We start from the raw sequence: 24,472 nt of genomic DNA on the forward strand, positions 1-24,472 counted from the left end.
ATCCACGCGTGCGCGTGTATGACGCGAACGCGTCGTATGCCAATATTGGTTCCCTAGCCACGCGAACAGAGAGTTGTGCATGCGCGCGGCTGGCTTCGCGCGAATCGCACAAAACCCATGGCACGCGGACGCGTGCCCGACGCCAACGCGTCACCTTCGCCGCACAACTACACTTGTTCGCCGCACAGTTTTCACTTTTCTCTCTCTCCCACTCCTAATTCTCTCTTGTTCTTTTATCTTTATATTTTTCTTTCCTCTCAGTATTTGTTTTTATTTTCAGATCTTCTTTGCTTGAGGACAAGCAAACCTTTAAGTTTGGTGTTGATGCTGCGCTTATGAGTTTTCTGGCACAAAAGGGAGGCGAATCATCTTTACTGAGAAACACAACCTGAAGAATAAAGCGACCGCTAGGAAAACTAAGGTGGTTGAGTTCCTTTCATTTTTTTTCTTCCTTCCCTCGTTTCTATATTATGTTCCGGTTTTCTGCTATTTTTGCTTTGTTTGTTGCATGATCCTTTATTAGTTAGAATCCTAGGTCTAGTTTAGTTTTCTTTTAACTGCTTTAATTCTGAAAATATGTCTCATGTATTACTTACTGAGCTTGAATTCAAAAAAAAAAATACAGGAGTGATATATTGCATGAAAAAGTGGGTCTATATTGAAGAATAGTCTTATTTACTTAAATATGGTGGTATTTTCTGTGATTCTGAATGTAAGACATGAACAATGCATATTTTTGATAGTGAAGTTTATGAATGTTAAAAATTATTGGCTTTTGAAAGAATGATGAAAAAGAGAAATGTTATTGATAATCTGAAAAATCATAAACTTGATTCTTGAAGCAAGAAAAAGCAGTGAAAAACACAAAGCTTGCGAAAAAAAATAGCGAAAAGAAAAATAAAGAAAAAGTAAGCAGAAAAAGCCAATAACCCTTTAAACTAAAAGGCAAAGGGTAAAAAGGATCCAAGACTTTGAGCATTAATGGATAGGAGGGCCCAAAGGAATAAAATCCTGGCCTAAGCGGCTAAATCAAGCTGTCCCTAACCATGTGCTTGTGGCGTGAAGGTGTCAAGTGAAAAGCTTGATACTGAGCGGTTAAAGTCGTGATCCAAAGCAAAAAGAGTGTGCTTAAGAACTCTAGGCACCTCTAACTGGGGACTCTAGCAAAGCTGAGTCACAATCTGAAAATGTTCACCCAGTTATGTGTCTGTGGTATTTACGTATCCGGTGGTAATACTGGAAAACAAAATGATTAGGGTCACAGCCAAGACTCATAAAGTAGCTGTGTTCAAGAATCAACATACTGAACTAGAAGAATCAATAACACTATCTGAATTCTGAGTTCCTATGGATGCCAATCATTCTGAACTTCAAAGGATAAAGTGAGATGCCAAAACTATTCAGGATTGCAGTTGTAAACCCCACTATAAGAAGAGACATGAGCTTAATCGAACTCTCATTCTCATGCAAATTCACATCCTAAGCTTATATTAGTTTTTGGTTGCTTGAGGACAAGCAACAGTTTAAGTTTGGTGTTGTGATGCGTGAGCATCTTTCCTATCTTTTTCTAGTGAATTTGCATCTAACTTGTTGAGTTTAATTAAGAATTAATTATATTTTAGCCACTATGGATGCTATTTTGAGTTTTGTGCAATTTTACTTATTTTAGGTAGCATTCGAATGGATTTGATGAAGTTTCTGCAGAGAAAGAGAAGAAACCAAGGAGATGACCAGCGAATACCGACGCGGACGCATGGCTCACGCGACCACGCGGAATGGAGGAAATCGCAATGACGCGATCGCGTGCCTGACGCGGATGCGTGGATTGGAATCTGCACAAATGACACGAACGCGTGGACGACGCGGACGCGTCATATACGCCACGTGCAGAAAACGCAGAAAAACGCTGGAGGCGATTTCTAGGCTGTTTTAACTCAATTTTTCAGTCCAGAAAACACAGATTAGAAGCTGTAGAATGGACAGAACAAGTGGTCCCCACCCATCAACTAAGATCTGTTAATTAATTCAAATTTAAATTCAAATCTTAAATTAGAAAAAGATATTATTTTAATTTTTAGTTTTAGATATTAGATTTTAAATTTATTAGGATTAGTTATAAAAGGAAGAAACTTTCCTTCCTTTGGGGAGGTCCTGGGGAGGATCCCATTCCATCCCAATTTACAATCCTTATTTTCTCTTTTCCATGAGCAACTAATCCTCCATTGTTAAGGTTAGGAGCTCTGTCTATTGTATGGATTGGTAATATTATTTTTCTATTTTAATTCATGTTTTGATTTATATTTCAATAATTGTTTTCGTTCTTTATTTTATGAATTTGGGTGGAATGGAAGTATGACCCATGTTCTAATTGAGTTCTTGTATAACTTGGAAAAGCTCTTTACTTGAACAATAGCTTGAAAACATATTATCCTGAATTTCTAATTGTTTGTATTTAACGGGATACGTGACATATAATCCCTTTATTTTTGGATAATTAGGATTCTTGTGACATATAAACTAAAATTTGATCATCACCCTCTAATTGGAATTAATTGACCAAGGAATTGGCAGTTGATGAATTTTAGAGGAGACTATGAAGGTCTAAGGAATTAGGGTCTAGTCACAAATAGTTTGCCATGAATTAAATCTTACATGATTAAAATTAGTTAATAAAAAAAGTCAATCCAGAAAATAGATAACTCTGAAGTCTTAATTGCCTCCTCAATATTTTATTCCCAACTTATTTATCTGCCTATCTTTAATATTCTAAATTTACTGTTTAATGCTTTTGAACTTTCAAACACTATTTTCTGTCTGTCTAACTAATCCTATCAAACGTTATTGTTGCTTAATCCACCAATTCTTATGGGATCGACCCTTACTCACGTAAAATATTACTTGGTACGACCCAGTGCACTTGCCGGTAAGTTAGTGAGTTACAAATAACGCATCAAGTAACCATTCCCATCAAGCATAACCTGATATCGGCTCCTTTAGCCACATTCACCATTCTGCAGAAATTACTCTACTATCTAGTCAACTTTAATTTCAAATCAAACTATAACACCATCAGAGTTAATTTAGTCTTTTTTGTTGTCGAGCTTATATAGATAATCGTTTGTCTTGCCAAATTTACCAATTGAACTTTTTTTTTTATCTCGATGAACATTACTAATCTAAAACTTGATTTATCGATTGTCAATATTTTTACCGAATAACACTTACTAAATTGTTTTTACTAAAAATGATTTACATTATGACGTTTTCATTGAGTAAATCAGTTTACTTTAAAATAATTTACCAAGTTATAATACTAAATCGGTTTAAATTATATAGATTTTTATAAAGATATTTTTGTAACAAAAGTTAAAATAAGACAATTGAATAATATTTAATGTGAAATAATTTAATATAATAATTTATCCTATAAAATTTATTACCTATTAATACACTAATATATATATAGGTGAACTCTACTATGTCCTTTCTAAAATAAAGGGTAAATTACCCCTTATGGCATATACAATGATTATTGATAAATTATCTTTTAACCAGAGTTCCAAAGTTCGAATGAGATCGTCAAATTTAATTACTATCTCTAATACGATCGCTAGAAAATCCTAAAAACGAAAGAGCTAAAAAACTAATAGAAATTTATGATATATTAGTTAAAAATGATGGTAATTGGTGCGTGAAAGGAGACACCAAGGTATTTTATTTTTTTTTTATCTTTAATTGCTCTTAAATTATTTTTCAATCATTATTCAGATAATAAAAATCCTAAGATAGTAATTATTGACTCATTATTTGTATGACTAACTAATATTTTGATTTGTTTTTGTTATATAGTTATACAAGGCTATGATAGTTGGTCATGTGAAGAGGAGTATCATTGTTGATCTGACTGAATTTCAAGAAAAATACTAGAAAAAAAATCTTAGGAAGGAGAGAGCTGAAAAATTAACAGATGTACTCGTTGAAATGAGAGAATGAAAGCATATGAACAAGTTTAAAATCCTAACCTAATTAATTGGAAATGGTGATTGGATTTGAGAGGAATCATGGTTTTAAAATTGGAGAAGAAGAGATATTTGGTGCGGATTATAAAAATGACACTACTATCAAGTTTCAAGACAAACATCGTGTCAATTGAAAAGAAAAGAGAAGATAACGTGAATCTTGAAACTCTGCTAGAAGAATAATTTATGAATAATCACTGTATATTTTTTTTTTTTTGGTGACTAATCACTGTATATGTCACAAGGGTAATTTACCCTTTATTTTAAAAAAGGTAGAATAGAATTTATATATATATATATATATATATATATATATATATATATATATATTACTCCAATACACTTATATTTATTTTGATTTTTGAGATGCTCGTCTCTTTCAGTCGTATTCTTTTGAGCAATTTTTCAATTTTTGTGTTACATATTTTCAAAAGATGCTTTAAAAATATTTATTTAATCATGCTTTACGTACATCAATACATAATTAATAGCTTCTGGTGAGTCGTGCCATAGTTTCATACCACAAACTAAACTTAATTTCAACATGAAAATTTTATTATACTTTCCAATGTGTTTATTTATAATTGGGTTACTCATAATTGACGAAAGAGTTAGCATTCAGCAAATCTTGACTGACATTGAAAAATGAGAGCTTAAAATGAATAGGATGCTTTGAAAATTTGGCATTCTCTATCGACTAGATAGCATTCTTTGACTTACAAGTTACAAATCCCCATGTTTGATTGGGTACTTTACCTACTCCGACATTTTTTTATGAACAAATACATAACCATAGAACATTCTTGTTCTTATTTATAAACCATGTGGAACCCACTTCTCAAATATAACCCGATTTAGCTTAATAATTTCCCCTCTAATTACGGAATTTAGCGAGAAAGAATACCAAAAAAAAAATCACTTTTGAGTTTTACGAGGGGAAAACGATATTAAATTTACCTACAATATAAATTACATGTACTTTAGTTTGTTTTCCACAGTATATCTAAGTTAATAGGATTAATTGGTAGCAAATTAAAATTTTATTTAAAAGTTTGTTAGTTGTTAGTAAATTTTTATATATATAAAATAAAATTTAAATTTCTAACACTCATTTAAACAAATGAATAAATTGATTATTTGGTAAATTTAAATTAGTTATATTAATTTATTTTTCACAAAAATGTTAAATGTTCAAATTTTTTGAGTAAATAAATTTAATTAAATTGTTGAAATTTAAAAACTACTCACGCACTACTCTCTTTCTCCTTTAACGATTGTTTTTTTTTCTTTGTTGTTGTTGTTATTGATGATAATGTTATTGTTGATGTTGTTATTATTATTTAATTTTTTTTTCTTCTCATCCTCTTTTATTATCGTTATCATTGTATTAATATTCTTCTTCTTCTATAAATGTTTAGAAGACTAGAATAAAGAAAATTTGATGCACAACACATAAATTTTAAATTTTAGTGTACAGCACACAAATTTTAGTATACAACACAAAAAAATTGGAAGGACTATATACTCAAAACATTGACACCCAACCAATAAAATACGCACAATACATAAATTTTAGTATGAAAAAATAGACAAAAGTACACATTGATTTTCATACGGTGGACAGATGTACCACCAATTTTTTAACGAGTCATTTGTACACACCAATATAAAACTTCGTTGTCAATTCTACCCTTCGGACGGTGGTGGAGGCCAGTGGTACGTATTGTGTGATGTGGACATGTTGGGTGACACAGTGAAAAATAGTATTATTACATTATTAAATTTGTTGAAATAAAAATAAGAAAAAGGCATAATAGAACCACTTTTCATCCTCTTCCTTCTCCAATTCCTTCGAACCCTAACAGAGGGGGAAAAATTCTTCCTTCATTCTCTTCATTTTTCTTTGTAGATCTTCTTCCTATCTGTCGTAATAGGGGTTTGTAAACTCTAAGGTATCAAAATGTCACAGTCTCAACGAAGGAAGAATATACCTCATGCTTGTGCCAGTGGTTGTAATGGCTCGTCTTCTGCACCAAAGAATAGGAAGAAGAAGAAGTTCGACTATAGCAATGGCAATTGTCTGCATGGACTTGACGCAGTGGTGCTTGAGATACTCCCATGCACCAGTATTAATCCTTTGCAGCCTCAACATTGCAGCTACAAACTCTTGAGTTGTGGTGGCTCGGCAACACTCCCACACTGCCCCCTTTGAGTTGCTTGTCCTTCCATCTCTTTGTGAAATTGTTCCAAATGTGCATAGCACAGAAGCAATAATGAACTCCAGGCATAACTTGTTGCATTGCCGAAATAAGACCCTGTTCAGTTAATATGTCAGTGATTAATACAACTGAAGTCCCATTTTAACAACGATTAACTGCATACTTTTGTTAGTCACTAATGAAGTTCCAACCAAGCACCTTGTAGTTGCCCAAGTTGTTGTGTAAATGTTCTAGGAACCATTTTCAGTTATCTCTGATTTTTGAATCCACCATGGCGTAGACAATTGAAAAAATCTGGTTGTTCGTATCTTGACCTATTACAGTGAGCAGCTGTCCTCCATAGAATCCCTTCAAGAATGTACCATCAAGACTAATGAAAGATCTATACCCTAAGACAAAACCCTTCTTACATGCCTTAAAAGAAATATAAATTCTCTTGAACAAGGGCAATGAGTGAGGCATTTGAGTGGTATCCAAGTGTACTGTTGAGCCTGGATTTGCAAGCAGTATTTGCTTAAGATAATCCCTCAACTCAACATATTGTTCTCTCTCTAATCCTTCAATATTTTTTCTTGCCTTTTTCATGGCTCTCTGGATCATCTTATAATTAATTGCTACATTAAACTCTTTCTTAAACCAAGTTTCGGCCTCCGCAAAAGTGATTTTTTTCTCTAATATTTTCTTCTAGTATCTCGGTAACCTACACCCTATCTGCAGACTTGTTATTATGTCTTCTAGCACAGACGTGCTGATCCACAAAAGTCTTCACTTAATAGCTCCTCGACTCGTTAGACATAGATTAGTATGCTTCTTTCCATTTGAGTATTATACTTTCTCACGGATCTCTTAAACTCATCCATGGTAGTAAACTCCATCCCAAGCTCCAGATGAACTTGGCCAAATGGTGCTGTTGGATTGTCCTGAGGCCACACACTCTGCTCACTATCATAATCATCCTCACAATCGGATGACATTGGACTGTATAAATCTTCAGATTCGTACTGGGTCGGAGTCACTGTCATCATCTGAATTAGAGGAATCAGACTCCACACGAGGAACAAAGATCTTTGGCACCTTATTCCTTCCTCCTTGCACAAACCTTTGACTAGTGGGTGCTGACCTCTTATACGATGCTCTTCTGTTCTTCTGACTGTTCTTAGATTGTTGGGTGGGCACTTCATTCTGACCTTTTTGTTGGGATACATTAGGAGGTAGGACTTCTGCTTCACTTTGCTACTGGGTCGTATTTCGGTTGACGTTTGGAATTTCTAGTTTTGGCATTGGTTGGTTTGTAGGAACAGGATTCGGAGATGCTGGCTTCTGACTTTGATTGCAACTTTGGTTGGTGTTGTTTTTCTTATTTCCATTCTTAACATCCATCTTCTTTTTCGGGGTAGGCTTTCTATGGATTGCCATCTTACTTCTTCTTCTTGTGGGTTTTTTGTGGTGTAGGTTGTTCAACAGTATCAGGAATCGGGTTTGGCTCATCATCTACAACATCACTTCAACTTCCTCAGGTAAATCAACAGTATGATCCCAATAAACATGGCATATTCTCTCATTTTCAATACCAAATTCACATATTCGGACTACATCACTGTCAAGCCTAATTAAATGCAAACCATTGGATATTTCATTCTTAGCCCAGTAAAAATCTTTGAAAAAAATATATCCCAAATTCTTAAATAACCCCACCATGAAAAATGTATTCAGAGTTTCCACATTCACTCTAGGAATCACAACAACCACCCCTCCAACATATTTCAGAACTCCATTCATGTTTCTCTCAAATTTTCCTTTGTGATGATACACAAAAGTTATATGATTTGCCATCTGTTTATCGAAAAATTCTCAATTAAACTATAGAATAACCAAATTGATGCAAGTAGTTTGTGCACAAATTGATGTATTTTCATATCATAATACAGATACATGTGAACGAAGGAAGCATTACCTTTGATCGCGTCTGATGCTGAACTCTCCTCCTTTGCACAAGCCTGCGTGTGGACTTCTACGCTTCTTGCCCTACCACTTTTGCCTTCAAAATGTAACAAAAGCGACGAATTGTAATGAACGTAACTGCGAAGTATTCAAAAATTCACTATGGTTACTCTCTGCTAGGGCATGTTTTCATTCAACACTGACATATGAGAATGAAGAGAATGAAGAGACTTGTAAAACTTTTTCTTTTTCTTTTTTGAAAAAATGTAACAAATTTAATAATATAATAATATTATTTTCTATTGTGTCACCCAACATGTCCACATCATACAATATCGTGCCACCTGGCCTCCACCACCGCTGAAAAAATTACTCAGGTCACGAAAGGGTAGAATTGACAACGGAGTTCAATATTGGTGTGTTCAAATGACTCATTAAAAAATTGACGGTACATCTGTCTACCGTATACAAAATTGTGTGTATTTTTTTTTGTCTATTTTTCCTTTTAGTGTATAACATAAAAATCTTAGTGTATAATGCATAAATTTTGATATGCAGCACATAAATTTTTGGAGAATTACATATCCAAAACATTGACTTATCTAACTAATAAAATATATTTGCAATAAAATTTGTATGTTATGTGTAAAAATTTGTATGTTATATGCAAAAATTTGTGTGCTATATACAAAAATTTGTATACTATATATCTAGGGATGTTAAAAAAAATCAGTTTAACCAATTTTTTTATAAATAATTAAAAATTTTGTGTCACAGTGTACTCATAAATATACAATTTTAATTTGATCAATCTATGCCTATTATAATGAAAGGTTTTATAAGAAGGAAGATAATAAATAAAAAATGTTTGTATTAAAGTGAAAAAATAAAGATAAAAATAATTAAAGAAAAGATAAATAATAATAGAAAGAGAAAGAAGAGAGGTTGAGAAAGAGAAAGAGAAAAAAGAGAGACGCGGAGAGAAAAAGAGGAAAGAAGGGTTAAATTTAATTTTTTATATGTTAAAAATTAGTTTAAAATGGTTTATTAAATTAAATTTGGTTTTGTTTTTATAAACTGATTCAAACCGATCCACTACATTATAATTAATTTATAACTAATTTTTATGTGAAAAATCTGAACCATAAACATCATGATAAATTTGAGTAAAGTTTTGTGTTATGCTTTAAAAATTTGTGTGCTACGTTTTACAAATTTATGTGTTATGTGAAAAATTTGTAGATTATATCAATAAATTTGTATTATGTGTAAAATTTAGTGTGCTATACTTTAAAAATTTGTATGTCATATTTTAAAATTTGTGTGTTCTCTAATAAAAATTTATGTACTAAAAAAATACGAAAAATACAATGCTTGTTCTAATTAAGCGCTAATAGAACGTAAATATATACATGTTATTTTGTGAAGGTTTTTTATTGTTAATAAATTAATTTAGTTGAACTTAGTTATTAAAATAATTTGTACATGTAGTAACATTTTTTTTAACCCAAAAACAGAAAAAAATTACAGGCCTGGAAACAATACTTACAATAGGCAGGTAGTCAACTAGTCATGCCGACTGAGTGAGAGAGCAGAGGAAGGGAAATAAAAGCATGTGCAGCACGGAACTTCATGGACCGGTTATTTATCAGACTCACAATGTAATAGGCCAGAAACAAACAATGAGGTAGGGCCCAATGGATATTAGTTTTATTTCTTTTGTGAGGGGTGCTTTAGTGTTTTTGTGTGACCCTGGCAGCTTGGAAAAGAATAAGACATTTTTTCCGATCCATTAAATTGTTATCGTTTTTCCAAGTTCTAGTATTTTGTCCAAAACTGCTCGGTGAATCTTGTTTGTACTTTGTAGTTGGCCTAACATTATTAATGGAGATACACGTAATTGTATGATGATGATGTATACTGATGTGTGGTGACTCTCGGCGAAGATTTTTCTATCGTATATTATCCAATTCAATAGTATAATTGAAACAACAAGGATATAATATATGACCATTCACATAAAAAAAAAAACAAAATGACAATTAATTCTACGTGAATCTCTTAAATAAAAAATATTACGTATATATTTTTATTTATAATTATATGTAAATTGAATTGACTAAATTTGATTTAGTTATTTTAATAATAAATCGAGTCAAGTAGATTCAAACTATTAGATATATATATAAATTGAATCTATCAGCTTTAATTTAATAAGGTTTGAAATTTATCCATAGTAAATCAATATCATTTGTTTCGAATTACATTCATGGTATGTGTCTGTAGTAATTTGAATTGAATGGATTTGAATTAGACTATAATAAATCGAATTGAATGACTTCGATTTACTTGTAACGGATGCTGGGTTAAATTGAAATAAATTGCTTCGATTTAATATATATATAGAATTCGAATTTATTTACTTTGAAGTACATTTCACCAAATCATCCACTTCCAAATCTTGATTTCAGAAAAAGTTTGCGCCAAAAAATCATACTAATTTTAAACTGCAGATATAAAAGAAGACCCAAATCGTATGTATCGGTTGGATAGTATTGCTATATTGTTGGTTCCATCTATAAAGAGATTAGTGAATGAAATTTAATATCTTTAAAAAATAAATAATATTTTGTGATGTTAAGTCACTTAGAATTTTATTATATGTGCTATTGAGATTTTTAAATTACAAATAATAGTTAGAGTAGTGATTTACTAGTTTGTTAAAATTTTAAAAGTACAAATGCAAGATGAAGAAGTAATAAACAATGTTTAATTAGAGTAGTGATTAATTAGATTAGAATTTTTTTTTTGGAATTTAGGTAATCTATTTTAAGTTTCGAATGTTAGATTAAAAAAACAATAGAAGTTTGGCAAGGATTTAATTTAGTTTAATTTTTTTAAATTTAATTTAATTCTTAAATATTAGGTTAATGGGCCAGGAATCTAGTTTAAATTTAATTTATTTAAAATGAATATAATTTAACCCTTAAATGTTAGTGTTTAAATTAATGTAATTTAATTTAGTTTAAATTTTTTACTTTACATCTTGAATATTAAATTAATTATATACTGTTAGAATTTAATTTAATTTGATTTAATGTAATTTAATTAAATTATTAAATGTTAGGCTATTTATATCCAAAGTTGTAATATAATTTACATGATCTACTATTTGTGTAAATTGAATAATTTTGATTGATATTACATATATCAACCTTTTTTAATGTAAATCAAATCATATTGATTCGAGTGACATGATATTTAATAAATCAAATTTTATTATTTCAATTTACATGAAATCATACTAAATCAAATTAGATTGTTTCAATTTATATAAAATAAAAGTAAATTGAAATAAGTTGATTCAATTTATATAAAATTAAGATATTAATGTTTATTTTTTGCATTTGGAACAGTTACGTAAATTTTAAGCTCTAATAATTTGTTTTTTGCATTTGGAACAGTTACGTAAATTTTAAGCTCTAATAATTTGTTTATGTGATTTGTCCTAAAATATATTAAACCACTGGATTTCAAATAGTGAGAGTCAAAATCTATAGTTCTCACAAAAATGTGAAAGATGTTTTTAAATGGCCAAAATTTTGATGATTACATTCTTCAAAAATCAGGTTTCAAATATATAAATATAATATGAAGTATGGCTCAAATGGCATAGTTTTTCCATACTCAATTAAGAGGTCGCGGGTTCGAATCTCCTATCTTTGGTGTATATATATATATATATATATATATATATATATATATATATATATATAAAATAGAAACAACCCTATTGGAACTTCAAATAGTAAATAAAATATTTTTCAAAATTACCAAAAGAACTCTAAATTTAAAAATAAAACACACTTTGTAGAATTTAATCCAATATTTTCTGGGCGAAATTGATAAAGAAAAAAAAAAACAAAAAGACAAAAATTGAATTTTTTTTTTTTGAAAAAAGGAAGTTTAACACGTTAAAGTAGAGCATGTGGGAAACATAAACAAAAATAAACAAGACAATAAACACCATACAGCAGGGTATAATCCATTGTCATCTCCAACATTGCCATCAACAATCGAACGGATTAACACCACACCATTCTTTGTAGCTAAAAAATGACCTATTCTTGATTTCATCAACACCTGTCTTGCAGCTCCGGAAAACTCTGCTATTTCGTTCCAGCCAGATATTCCAGATCACCGCAAAGAACCCTATCAGCCACTTCTTTTACTGCGAGTTACGACCAGACGCTTCAATCCAGCTCTCAAACAGCTCTTTGACAGTTTCCGGAATAGTCCAAACTCTATCAGCCTTCGTCAGCCAAGCACACCACACCTGCCATGTAAACTCACAGCCAAGAAACAGATGATGCACAAATTCTATTTCTTTTTTGTACAGAACACAAATATTATCACCATAATGTATAATTTCTAGTCTATTGAGTCTCTCTTTAGTGTTGACTCTGCCTACTAAGACAAACCAATCAAATATTTCAACTCTTGGAGGAACCAATCCTCTCCATATGATACTGGTGAAACTGTAGCTTGTGATGTCCTTCGAAAGAGTCTCTTTCTGTAGCACCTGCACAAAAAAGTTAGTAGAAAAAATACCTGTTCTGTCAAATTTCCATATAACTGTATCCTCTCTATTAGATGATAGTCTAGCCTGCCGTAGCCGCTCATGAAGTTGATTGAGCAGCTCCAACTCCCATTGGAATAATTCTCTCCTTCATTGAAAGTTCCATACCCACTCTAACCCATCCCAAAACCCACAGTCCCCTACGACAGATCCTTGCTGATTTGACATAGAGAAGAGTCTAGGAAAACTATCTTTCAAAGAGCCACTTTGTAACCAATCGTCCTCCCAAAATCGAATACGTCTGCCATTCCCCATTTTCATAGACAAACCACTGATCATCATATCTCTTACCTGTTGCTCTTTAACATTAAGCTGGCAAATGTCTTTTCAAGGGCCACCTCTTGACGGTAATAGCTGTTTTGACAACATTAAAATTGGGTTCAAATGGTTACAAGAACATACAATCTTCTTCCACAACGTGCAATCTTCCATCGAAAAGCGCCACCACCACTTGAATAGAAGCGATGCATTTTTTATTAAAGCATCCCCTACACTTAAACCACCTAACTTTTTCGGAGCTTGCACTATATCCCATCTCACAAATGGTATACCGTTGTTTTCATCTTTTTTACTCAAAAAAAAATTTTCTGTAGCCCAATTATCTTTTCTACAACCATCTTTGACATCTTATACAAAAAGAATGATTAAATTGAAAAAGATAAATTAAAATTAAAATAAAAAATAGAAGGAGTAAATTGAAATTAAATACAAAAAGAACTATTCTACTTTTTTATTCAATTTTTTGATGCAACAAAAAATGAACTCCTCAATCTAATTTGTTCACACCATATTATAGGAATTAAATCGAAGAGACTCACTCAATCTTCTACCCAATTTCTCAATATAACAAGAGAGAGACTCACTCAATCTTACTTGTTCATAGCATGGTTTCATCATGAAACCAAAAATTACTTTGGTACTACTCTAATCACTCTATATGATGACTACAATAGTTTTTGAGGTATTTTATAACATCTTATTAGGTTAAAACAAAGAAAACTTTAAATCCACAAATATAAAGCCCGATTTAGTAATTAAATAAACAAAATCAAAATACATAAAATTAAATTGAGCATTTTAAAAATATAAACTAATAACTTCTAAATAATACTTGAACTCTTCATAACACGAATATTTGAAACACGTATTATTCTTTTTTTTTTAAAAAAATTCATCTTCAAATTTTATAGTTAGAAAAATAGTGTATAAAGAAAACAAATATAAGAAAGATAATTTTTATTTTTTTTATCTTTTTACACTATGTTTTTTTATTTTTTTAATAATAAAATCAACAAAAACAACAAAATAATAATGAAACACCACAAAAAAAACAAAGATAATAAGAACATAAAAAAGGACACGAGATACTCTTAACTCTTTTTTGTTTTTTTTTTCTTTCTACGCTTTATATATTATTATTTTTTTAATAATAAAATTAACAAGAATGACGTAACAATAATAAAACATAATAAGAAAAACAAAAATGAAATGTAAAAGATACTGAACTCTTTTTTTTGACACAAGAAGAATAAATATAAATTATTAATAAGAATTAATTTAATATCTGAAATCTTATATCAAATGATAAAAAAATAATGAATAAACCAAAAGATAAAATTTAAAGTGAATAAAAAAGATATATTAAAATTGAAATAGAAATAAAAGGGATAAATTGTAATTGAATAAAAAAGAATAATTTTATTTTTTATCTAATTTTTTGACGCAACAAGGACTCCTTAACTTAATTTGTCTCAATTTTCTAATGCAACAAGAGAGATACTCACTCAACTTTATTTGTCTACATCATAATTTCATCACGAAATCAAAAGCGGGACTTTCATATCTCTAATCAGTGAATGTCGACTAACATAATTTATGAGGTATTTATAACATCTTATTAGATTAAAATAAAGAAAAACCCTAAGTCCATATAAAGCCCAATATATTAACTAAATAAACAAAATCAAAATATATCAAACTAAATTGAACATTCTAAAAATATAACCTAATAACTTCTAAATAATACTTGATCTCTTCATATCACAAACATTTAAATCACGTATCATTTTTTTCCTCTTCAAAAAAGATTTGTTCTTGAATCTTGCTATTAAAAAATTAGTGTATAAAAAGAACAAATATAAAAAAGATAATTTATGTATTTTTTTTCTTTTCTTTTGCACAATATATTTTTTTTAAATAATGAAATCAACAAGACGACAAAATAATAATAAAACAAAAACAAGGAAGACAAGGACAATAAGAACATAAAAAAGACGCGAGAGACATTAGAACTTTTTTTAAGGACATAAGAAGAATAAATATAGATTAATAAAAATTAATCTAATATCTGAAATATGATACGAAATGATAAAGAAAAAGAGGATAAACAAAAAGATAAGAATTCAAAAGGAATAAAAAGATACATTAAAATTAAAATAGAAAATAAAAAGGATAGATTGAAATTGAATATAAAGAGACCCACCCAACAAAAAAGGGACTCCTAAATATTCTATCCAATTTCTCGATACAATAAGAGAAGGACTCACTCAACCTTACTTGTGCACATCATGATTTCATCACAAAAGTCACATCTCTAATCACTGAATTATGATTACTATAATTTATGAGGTATTTATAACCTCTTATTAGGTTAAATTAAAGAAAAATCCTAAATCCATAACATAAAATCCAATTCAATAACTAAACTAGTGTATATTTTCGTACTCTATACGGGATAATATATAAAATTATATAAAAAAATTTATTAAAAAATTAAATAAAATATATATAATAATAATTATTATAAATATTTTACAAAGTTATAATTAAAATCAAACTCTCAATATTTCAATATTAAAATATTAAAAATAAGAGAAAATTTCACTCCCCTCCCTTACGAGATGCTAAAATGACACTCTCATCCCCTCTATTTTATAAATGTACATTCTCCTCCCTTCTAACTTTTAAAAAACCTCCTCTTTAATCCATTTTAAATTTTTTGTGTTAACTAATATTAACTTTATCCATTTTTAAGAAAAAATAAATTATTTTTTAAAAAAATACCCATTAGCAAAAATTTTATTTTTTATCATTAAATTTTGCTTACCAAAATACCCTTTAATAAATTTTTGTATTGATTAAATTGAATTTTTACCAAAATATTTTTAAAAAAATTAATAATTAAATTATTTTTTTCTAAAATACCTACCATTCAATAATTTTTTAATTATTAAATTATGATTTTACCAAAATTTTTGTTAATAATTATTTTTATATTTTACTATTAATTTTTCGATATCAATATATATTATTTTAACATTAAATAAAAAAATCTTACTACTGTTAATATGTATAACAATTAATATATATTGATATTGAAAAATAATCTTACTAAAATTTTTTATTTAATGTTAAAATAATATATATAGATATCAAAAAATTAATAGTAAAATATAAAAAAATTATTAACGAAAATTTTGATAAAATTATAATTTAATAATTAAAAAATTATTAAAGAGTATTTTTGAAAAAAAATATAATTATTAAATTTTTTAAAAATACAATTTAATCAATAAAAGAATAATTTATTAAAGGATATTTTGGTAAGCAAAATTTAATAATAAAAAATAAAATTTTTGTTAATGGATATTTTTAAAAAAATAATTTATTTTTTCTTAAAAAATGGATAAAGTTAACAATAGTTAACACAAAAAGTTTAAAATGGATTAAAGAAGAGATTTTTTAAAAGTTAGAAAGGAGAAGAATGTACATTTATAAAATAGAGGGGAGGGGAGTGTCATTTTAACATCTCATAGGGGAGGGAGTGAAATTTTCTCTAAAAATAATTAGTCTTTGTCTTAATCAATTTGAATTTGTTGAGTGGTTATCTCACTCGTCCGCTTAAACAACTATTAGGAGTTAGAATTTCGCCTTGTGTGTGTAGCAATCCATTGGCTAACGGTAAACCCTTAATGAATGAAGCATCAATACGTGGTTAGACTTGGCAAGAGTGCCCGAATACGTGGCTACCCGACCCGTCCATACCCGATTGAGGAGGGTAATAACTTGACCCGAGTCGGGGCTGATTTTGCTCAGGACAGGCATGGTCGGGTTTACGGTGTACCCACCCCAAATATATACATATAAACACTTTTTATGAATTAGGATTTGCCTTACATCAATTCACAACTTCAATCCATACTCTACAGCCATGCAAGAGAAACTCAGTTATCTTCACCCAAAGTCTTCTTCTTCTCGGCTTCTTCAAAAATCTTCATAGCTCCCGTCATCGTTGTTGCTGAGCCCATCGCCGCCTACCCTTCACAGCTCCCATATTCGTTCACAGCTCATATCACCATCGTTATTTATCCCGTTACCGTCGCTGTTGAGCCCGTCGCCATCTCCCTCTCTCTCTTCCTTCCTCCCTCCCCCCTCCCCCCTCCCCCCTCTCTCTATATATATATAAGTTTGTTAAGTTCTTTTCTTCTTTTTTCACAAACTCATCATGCCGTTGCTATGAGCCTGAGCGTTGCCCTTACAATTTTATCTGAGTATGTCACCAAATAAAATAAAATTTAGTTACATCAAACTAAATTGAATATTCTATTAATATAATTTAATAACTTTTAAATAATATTTGATCTCTTCATATCACAAATATTTAAAACACGTATTAAAAATTCATATCCCAATCTTATAAATCAACACTTGACATTTTGATGAAGAGAGAGCTCATCTTTTTAGCTAAAATTAGGTGAACCAAAAAGAAATAATCCTCTTCTGTATTACATCGATGTCATTTTATAGTGAATTTTAGATTAAAATTTATCGTGTTTTTATCTATTTTTATAATGATAAATAGAGATTATTATTGTTGTGGAGAGAGCGCATAAGAGAATTACCAATTAGACAATTACTGTTCCATACTATTAATGGATGATTAAGTACATTAATCATTAATCAATTACAATAATATAAGAGAGAGAGCGAGCGAGCGAGCTTGATGGGCAAGAAAGGGTAACGGATGATTCACAAGACATGGCGGCGAGCTCAACGACTAGTTATTATTTGAATTTTGTTGTGCATGGACTATATTGCCCCCGGTGAGTCGCTATCTTGCCATGTGCACCTTGGTTTATATCTATTATTGTCTGTATATTAAAAGTACAAGGACAATTTAGAGTCATTTAAGATTTGAAGCTAAAAAGAGATTTCTCATTTTTCATAACGGTAACGTTCACCTTAGCCACTTCCTCACTCTTCAGTTCTTCTTCCCTCTCTCATTGTTTCACATCAAAATTTGAATCCAAACACTTACTTAGTTCTTCTCCCACTCATACAAACACACTTTCTCTCACTCTCTTCATAGATCCACCATTTTTGCAAGCTCAGCAAAGAAGCCATGAAGCAAAACAAGGTAGCAACAACAGAGAATGGTTTCTTGGGGAGCATTTCTTCCTCCTCAATCAGAAACCTCATCATTCCAAAATCATTCTCTTCCACTCGAAACAAATACACTTCACTTTCTTCCTCAAATTCAAATTCAAACCCTAAAGTCCCCAAATCCAACGCTGAAAACACTCCCCCAGCAGATCCAAACATCATCAACCATCAACAATCTCAGATCAAGGCTCCAATTTCTCACACCCAATTGAACGACGATCCTACAGTGAAGGTTCCATTTTGAACTTTGAAGCTGTGATCTGTAACCCTAGTAGTGATTTGCTGTGATCAAAGAAGCACCCATAGATTTTTAAAACTCATATTTTTCGAGCCTTTAATTATTTGAACTTCTTGATGCAGGTTGTGGTGCGAATTAGACCTGAGAATAAGAATAACAATGCGAAAGAAGGAGATTCGAAAATTGAGAAGGTTTCTTCTGATACATTGTGTTTGGGGGATGCACTATTCACCTTCGACGAGGTTTTTGATACCAACTCCAGCCAGGTAAAAAAAACTGGAACTGTTATGTGTAAAATTGTGTTTAGAATGAAGGAATTGCTTTACTTGATTAGCTTCAGTGTGACTTATTTGTAAGTTGAACTTCTATATGTTATGTTCTTATACTATAAATCTGTGTTAAACGGGTGGTTAATTTGTACTTAAATTGCATGAAATGCAGCAATTAGTACTTAACTTATTTGTAGCATTTTCAAATCATTCAAGGACTTATTTGTTGTTTCGTATCTTTAAGGGCTATTTTTGTCATTATGAACTTTCGGATACTATTTTAGTAGTTTACCCAATATAATAATACAAAGAAAGAAATTAGGTTATCCTACCATGGAAAAAAGTATGAAGTGGCACAATAGAAAAATATTAAGTGTTTGAGAATGAATATCAAACTAGCTTGGTAATAGATAGATAGATATGTGCTAAAGGTTGTTTAATTACTAAAAGCTACTTACGTGAATTGCCTGTTAGAATGAAGCAATTAGTACTTTTACCTTCCTTGCTTCAATTATATATATAACATTCTGATTTATGTTTTGATTAATCTGAGTTAAAGAAGGGTAATAAAGTGTACTTCATGAATTTCCTGGTATAATTAATTAGCAGTAGTAGTAATTTTTCTTCTATACTTCAGTGTGATTTATAAGCTTTTTGGTTGTTTAGGAGGATGTTTTCCAGTCTGTGGGTCTACCGTTGGTTAGAAGCGCTTTAGCTGGTTACAACACTTCAATTCTGACATATGGCCAGGTATATGTTATTGATGTTAGCTATGATTTTTTAAACTTTTGTGGAAAAAGAAAATGTGTTGCAATTGCACAAATATTGAGGACTAATTTTTCACCTCATCTGTGCGTTGTTTGCTAGTCTGGAAGTGGAAAGACTTATACAATGTGGGGTCCCCCAAGTTCCATTGTTGAGGAGCCTTTGAGTCAAAGTCAACAGGGAATTGCTCCTCGGATCTTCAGAATGTTATTTACTGAGCTTGAAAGAGTATGTTTCTGTTTTCTACATTAACTGATAATTATCAGAAGTGAAGCATCTTGGTTTTCAAAATTTGAATGACTATTTCAGGAGAAACGTATGTCAGATAGGAAACAGTTCAACTATCAATGTCGTTGTTCTTTTCTTGAGGTAACTGAACTTGAATTCTTTATAAAACCCTCTCAATTTGCTCAGGAGATTGTTCCTTCGTGTTACTAACTTTTTCTTTTTTTTTTTTTTGGGTCTCTTTTTGGTGTTTGCTAAACAGATTTGCCACGATCAAATTAAAAATTTACTCAATCCAATCCAGCAGAACCTTGAGGTAGGTATCATTTTAATCTTCAGTGGTATTAGGGAATTTACTCAATCCATCTTTTATAGAAAACACTTCTTCCTAGTTTCTGTCACTTCAGTTTCTGCATGCTTATGATAATTATGCCTTGGTCAAAACTATTGCAGGTGAAGGAAGATTCAAAAAATGCACTGTATATTGAGAATTTGATTGAGGAATATATCACAAGCTACGATGATGTAGCTCAAATCATGATCAAGGTAGAGAGAAGCATTTAAAGAGTATACTCAAATTTAGATGTCTACATATTCATGCTTATGTTAACTGAGATTTTGGTCAAAAATTATGTTTTAGTCTCAGTCAGCTAAGTTAATTTCTCAATATATGTTGCAGGGCCTTTCAAACAGAAAATATGGAGGCTTTAAGTCTAATGGGTACAAATCACACATCATTTTCACCTTTGTAGTTGAGTCTTGGTGTAAGGTATTGCCAAATTCTTCATTTTTAGGTAACAGCTCTAAAATTCGTGTTGATACTTTGGTTTCATCTTGTTAATTTATCTCTATTATGCTGCTGCAGGGAATTTCAAAAAGCTCCAATGGCTTAAAAAGTAGTAAGATCAGCCTTATTGATCTTGCTGGGCTTGACAGGGATACAACTGATCATGCAGACCAATATCATATGGAAACCATAAATTTAAAGAAGTCATTATCTCAGCTTGGGTAAGATGCCATGACTAAATTGTCAAAGATGATCAAATATTAGGGATTTAGAATATCAACAACTTAAACAACATCAATAGAAGACTAAGGATTTAGAACACCAAATGTAAAGAACATCAATATATTTGTACATAACTCTTGAAGCCATATTACTATGCGAAATCAATAGCAGACGTGTATACATCTGGTACATCAAAGACTAATTCTACCTATCAAAGGTTTTAGGTCATCCAGGATTCTAACGCCATTCAAAATTGATTGGATTTTTATCTTTTATCATTTTGGAAGTTGAATGTAGTATATTATGTTAATTTTGTCAGCCTGTTGTTACATGCTTGAATATTTCATACTGCAAAAATAATGTTATTTTCTTTGTGGAACACTGTCCATCACTTTTGAATCAGTTTCTTGTTTCATGCTAATGACCAAGTACATGAACATAACATTATTTTTATTTCTGACCACTGTATAAGTTATTGGTACAGCCATTTTGTGGATGCTCTGATTAACGAACCTCAATTTGCAAAAGATGAAGCCAACCCACACAAGAAATCCTGTTTAACACATTTACTACGAGACTCACTTGGTGGAAATTCGAAGCTCTCAGTAATCTGTTCGATCTCCCCTGATAACAAGTATTTTTACTTAGATCACAGTGTTTAATTCACTAGTTTATTAAAATTGAATTCAGATATAAATATTCTATTTGTTGATTGTAGGAGTAATAGTGAAACACTCAGCACACTCAGATTTGGACAACGAGTAAGATCCGTTAGAAATGAGCCAGTTATCAATGAAATAAAGGAGGCTGATGTTGATTTCAGTGATACAATCAAGAACTTGAAGGTATATTCTAGGGCTTGTTATTGCAGATAGCTTTTGAATGAACACAATAGTGCAAATTATGAGGGTCAAAATGTGTTTCCATTGCTTTAGGAAGAACTTATCAGGGCAAAGGATGATGGGGGTAAAAAGGGATCCTTCCAAGGGTGTAATGCACAGGAAAGTCTTAATCATTTGAGAATCAGCATAAACCGCTCATTGATCCTTTCTAACATAGAGAATGACACCAATGAGGTGGTAAATGTCAATGAGGATGACATAAGGCAATTGCAGCAGCAGATTGATGAATTGTACAGCTCATGTGAAGGGAGCCCTAAAGACATTTCTGTCACTGAAGATTGTGTCCAGTTTTCTTCTGTTGAAAATTGTGATGCAGACATGCTCAATGACGGGGACATTGTGATATCAGCAGATAACATTGATTGCATCGAAAACACTTCAGAAGGCATTAAATCAGTCCATTCGTGCAGTCCATCTCCAATACTTGATGGACCAAAGTTGTCTGATTCCCCAAAATTTAGCAATAACCTAAGGAAAAACGTGACTTTTGCATCAAGTAATCTTGGACGTTGGAACAATGTGGCAGAGAATTCAAATTTAGATGAAGATTTGTCAAGAAAATCATTTAAAGAGTGTCAGCATATGCAATCCTCTTTACGGTCTAGCAAGGCTGAATCGTTGGCAACAAGCCTCCAGAGGGGATTACAAATGATTGACAATCACCAGAAGAACTCAGCATTGAACAAATCCACAACCTCCTTCTCATTTGAGCACTTAACCTTGATGGCATGCCCAGAAAATGACCAGGCTGAATCTTCTGATCATACAATACCGAATAAGCCTTCCAGTGATGGAGAATACACCTCCCTTTGTGCATCTTGTCGAACAAAATTATGCGATAAGGATTATGCTGAGGTCCAAGATAGCTTGAAAGTCCCAAAAGTATGTTTTCACATGATTTCCACATAGAAGATTCTTTCTTATTTTTTTTTTTCCTTCTCTCATTTATCCCTTTTTTTTCCCCCTGAAGCACTTGGATAATGTGTGCATGGAGCAAGCAGCTAGAATCAAGCAGCTAAATGAAATGGTACTAAGATTCTCTAACCTTAATGAATTATGTTTGGGCTGCACTTTACATTATTGATAATTATTCTGTTTGTTTCCAGGTGGAGAAATTGAAAGACGAAAACAAGGTCAGTTGGTTTTTTAATATAAAAATTTGAATTCTATTCGTTTCATGGTACTTAAAATTCCCATTCTCAAATGTTTTCGATGTCATTTTCAGATTCTGAAGGGGACATCCTCAATTGGTCATTTCCCATATATTACAGGGGAAGAATGTGAAATTAAAGAAGTACAGGAAGAGTGTGCTAAAAAAGATAGCTCTTTTGATGCTAATGAGAAGGAATTGCTTCTTGAAGAAATTAAGAATCTAAGGAGCAAGCTTCAATCATATGGTGATGCACCGGTTAAAAAGTCAACCGATATACTTAGATCTTCTTTAATGTCAAGATCCATACAACTGCAGAAGAGTGGTGTGTTTTCTCATGAAAATGATGGGGAAGAGCTAGAGAATGAAAAGCAGAGATGGACCGAAATGGAAAGTGAATGGATTTGTCTTACGGACGAACTTAGAGTTGATCTTGAGTCCCAGCGCCAGCATGCAGCGAGGGTGGAGGCAGAACTGAGATCTGAGAAGAAGTGCACAGCAGAGTTGGATGATGCACTAAATAGAGCAGTCACTGGTCATGCTAGAATTGTGGAGCACTACGCTGAGCTACAAGAGAAATATAATGACTTGGTTGTTAAGCATGAGGCAGTAATGGAAGGGATAGCAGAGGTGAAAAGGGCGGCAGCAAAGGCCTCAAAAAAGGGACATGCTCGCTTTGCCAAATCTCTTGCTGCCGAGCTTTCTGTCATGAGGGTGGAGAGGGAAAAGGAATCAAAATTGTTGAAAAGGGAGAACCAGATTTTGAAAAGTCAACTCCGAGATACTGCGGAAGCTGTTCAGGCAGCCGGAGAACTACTTGTTAGACTAAGAGAAGCTGAACATGCTGCATCTGTTGCAGAGGTAAATAACTTTAGAGACATGAAATTTATTAAAATGGTAGCTTTCATAAAATAATAATCACTGGATGCAGAATAAACTACTTAAGAGGGTATATATCCTTCTATTATCAAATACTTGCATGTTTTTGAACCAGTTTAGTAGAGCCTGTTCTAGAAACATTTATATTATCTCCATGAGGCATATATAATAATTAACTGAGTTGATGAAAAGGTTCAGCATTGTGGTATTCATGTTTCTAATGTTATGATGCAGGAAAACTTTGCAAACGTGCAACAAGACAATGAGATGTTAAAATTGCAAATTGAAAAGCTGAAAAGTAAACACAAGACAGAGGTTAGTACCATGAAGCAGTACCTTGCAGAGAGCAAATTACCAGAATCTGCACTGCAACCACTGTATCAAGAGGATTCTGAATTGGCACACAACAATGCCACTTCATATACTTATGATGATCAAGCATGGAGAGCAGAATTCGGAGCATCATATCATGATCATCATTACTACTAATTCAATTGTTTCTAGCATCAGATCCTACTTGGATCTAGGAGCTCCCTATAATGTAACCCATATATGCATATATTCTTTGTATTCCTACAAACTATTTTTTGTGTGTTGTAACCTTGCTATTGCTTTATCATCACCACCTCTGTACTAAATTCTTGAATTTTTTTGGTAAGCTTGCTACTGTTGTTTAGCAATGTCGTCTTTTGTCATTTTTATTGTAATCCAACTTGCTAACCATAACTTATGTAAAATATAATTTCTCCATATTTGAAAATGACAAATTCATCTA

The 24,472-nt window shown here is 31.4% G+C and overlaps 1 protein-coding gene across 1 annotated transcript; it reads left to right on the forward strand.

Annotated features, from left to right (window-relative positions):
* Positions 1-18,003: 18,003 nt before the first annotated feature.
* LOC107624621 (kinesin-like protein) lies at positions 18,004-24,390 on the forward strand. The gene is made up of 16 exons (XM_016327102.3): positions 18,004-18,492; positions 18,621-18,764; positions 19,434-19,517; positions 19,635-19,760; positions 19,842-19,901; positions 20,020-20,073; positions 20,211-20,303; positions 20,437-20,526; positions 20,623-20,765; positions 21,251-21,400; positions 21,485-21,611; positions 21,702-22,550; positions 22,639-22,695; positions 22,775-22,801; positions 22,894-23,679; positions 23,932-24,390. The coding sequence occupies exons 1-16, from the start codon at positions 18,220-18,222 to the stop codon at positions 24,184-24,186; spliced, it is 3,318 nt and encodes a 1,105-aa protein (XP_016182588.1). The 5' UTR covers positions 18,004-18,219; the 3' UTR covers positions 24,187-24,390.
* Positions 24,391-24,472: the final 82 nt, after the last annotated feature.

The sequence above is a fragment of the Arachis ipaensis genome, chromosome B1 (assembly GCF_059453495.1).
Source record: "Arachis ipaensis isolate K30076 ecotype BB chromosome B1, ASM5945349v1, whole genome shotgun sequence".
NCBI classification, from domain to species: domain Eukaryota; kingdom Viridiplantae; phylum Streptophyta; class Magnoliopsida; order Fabales; family Fabaceae; genus Arachis; species Arachis ipaensis.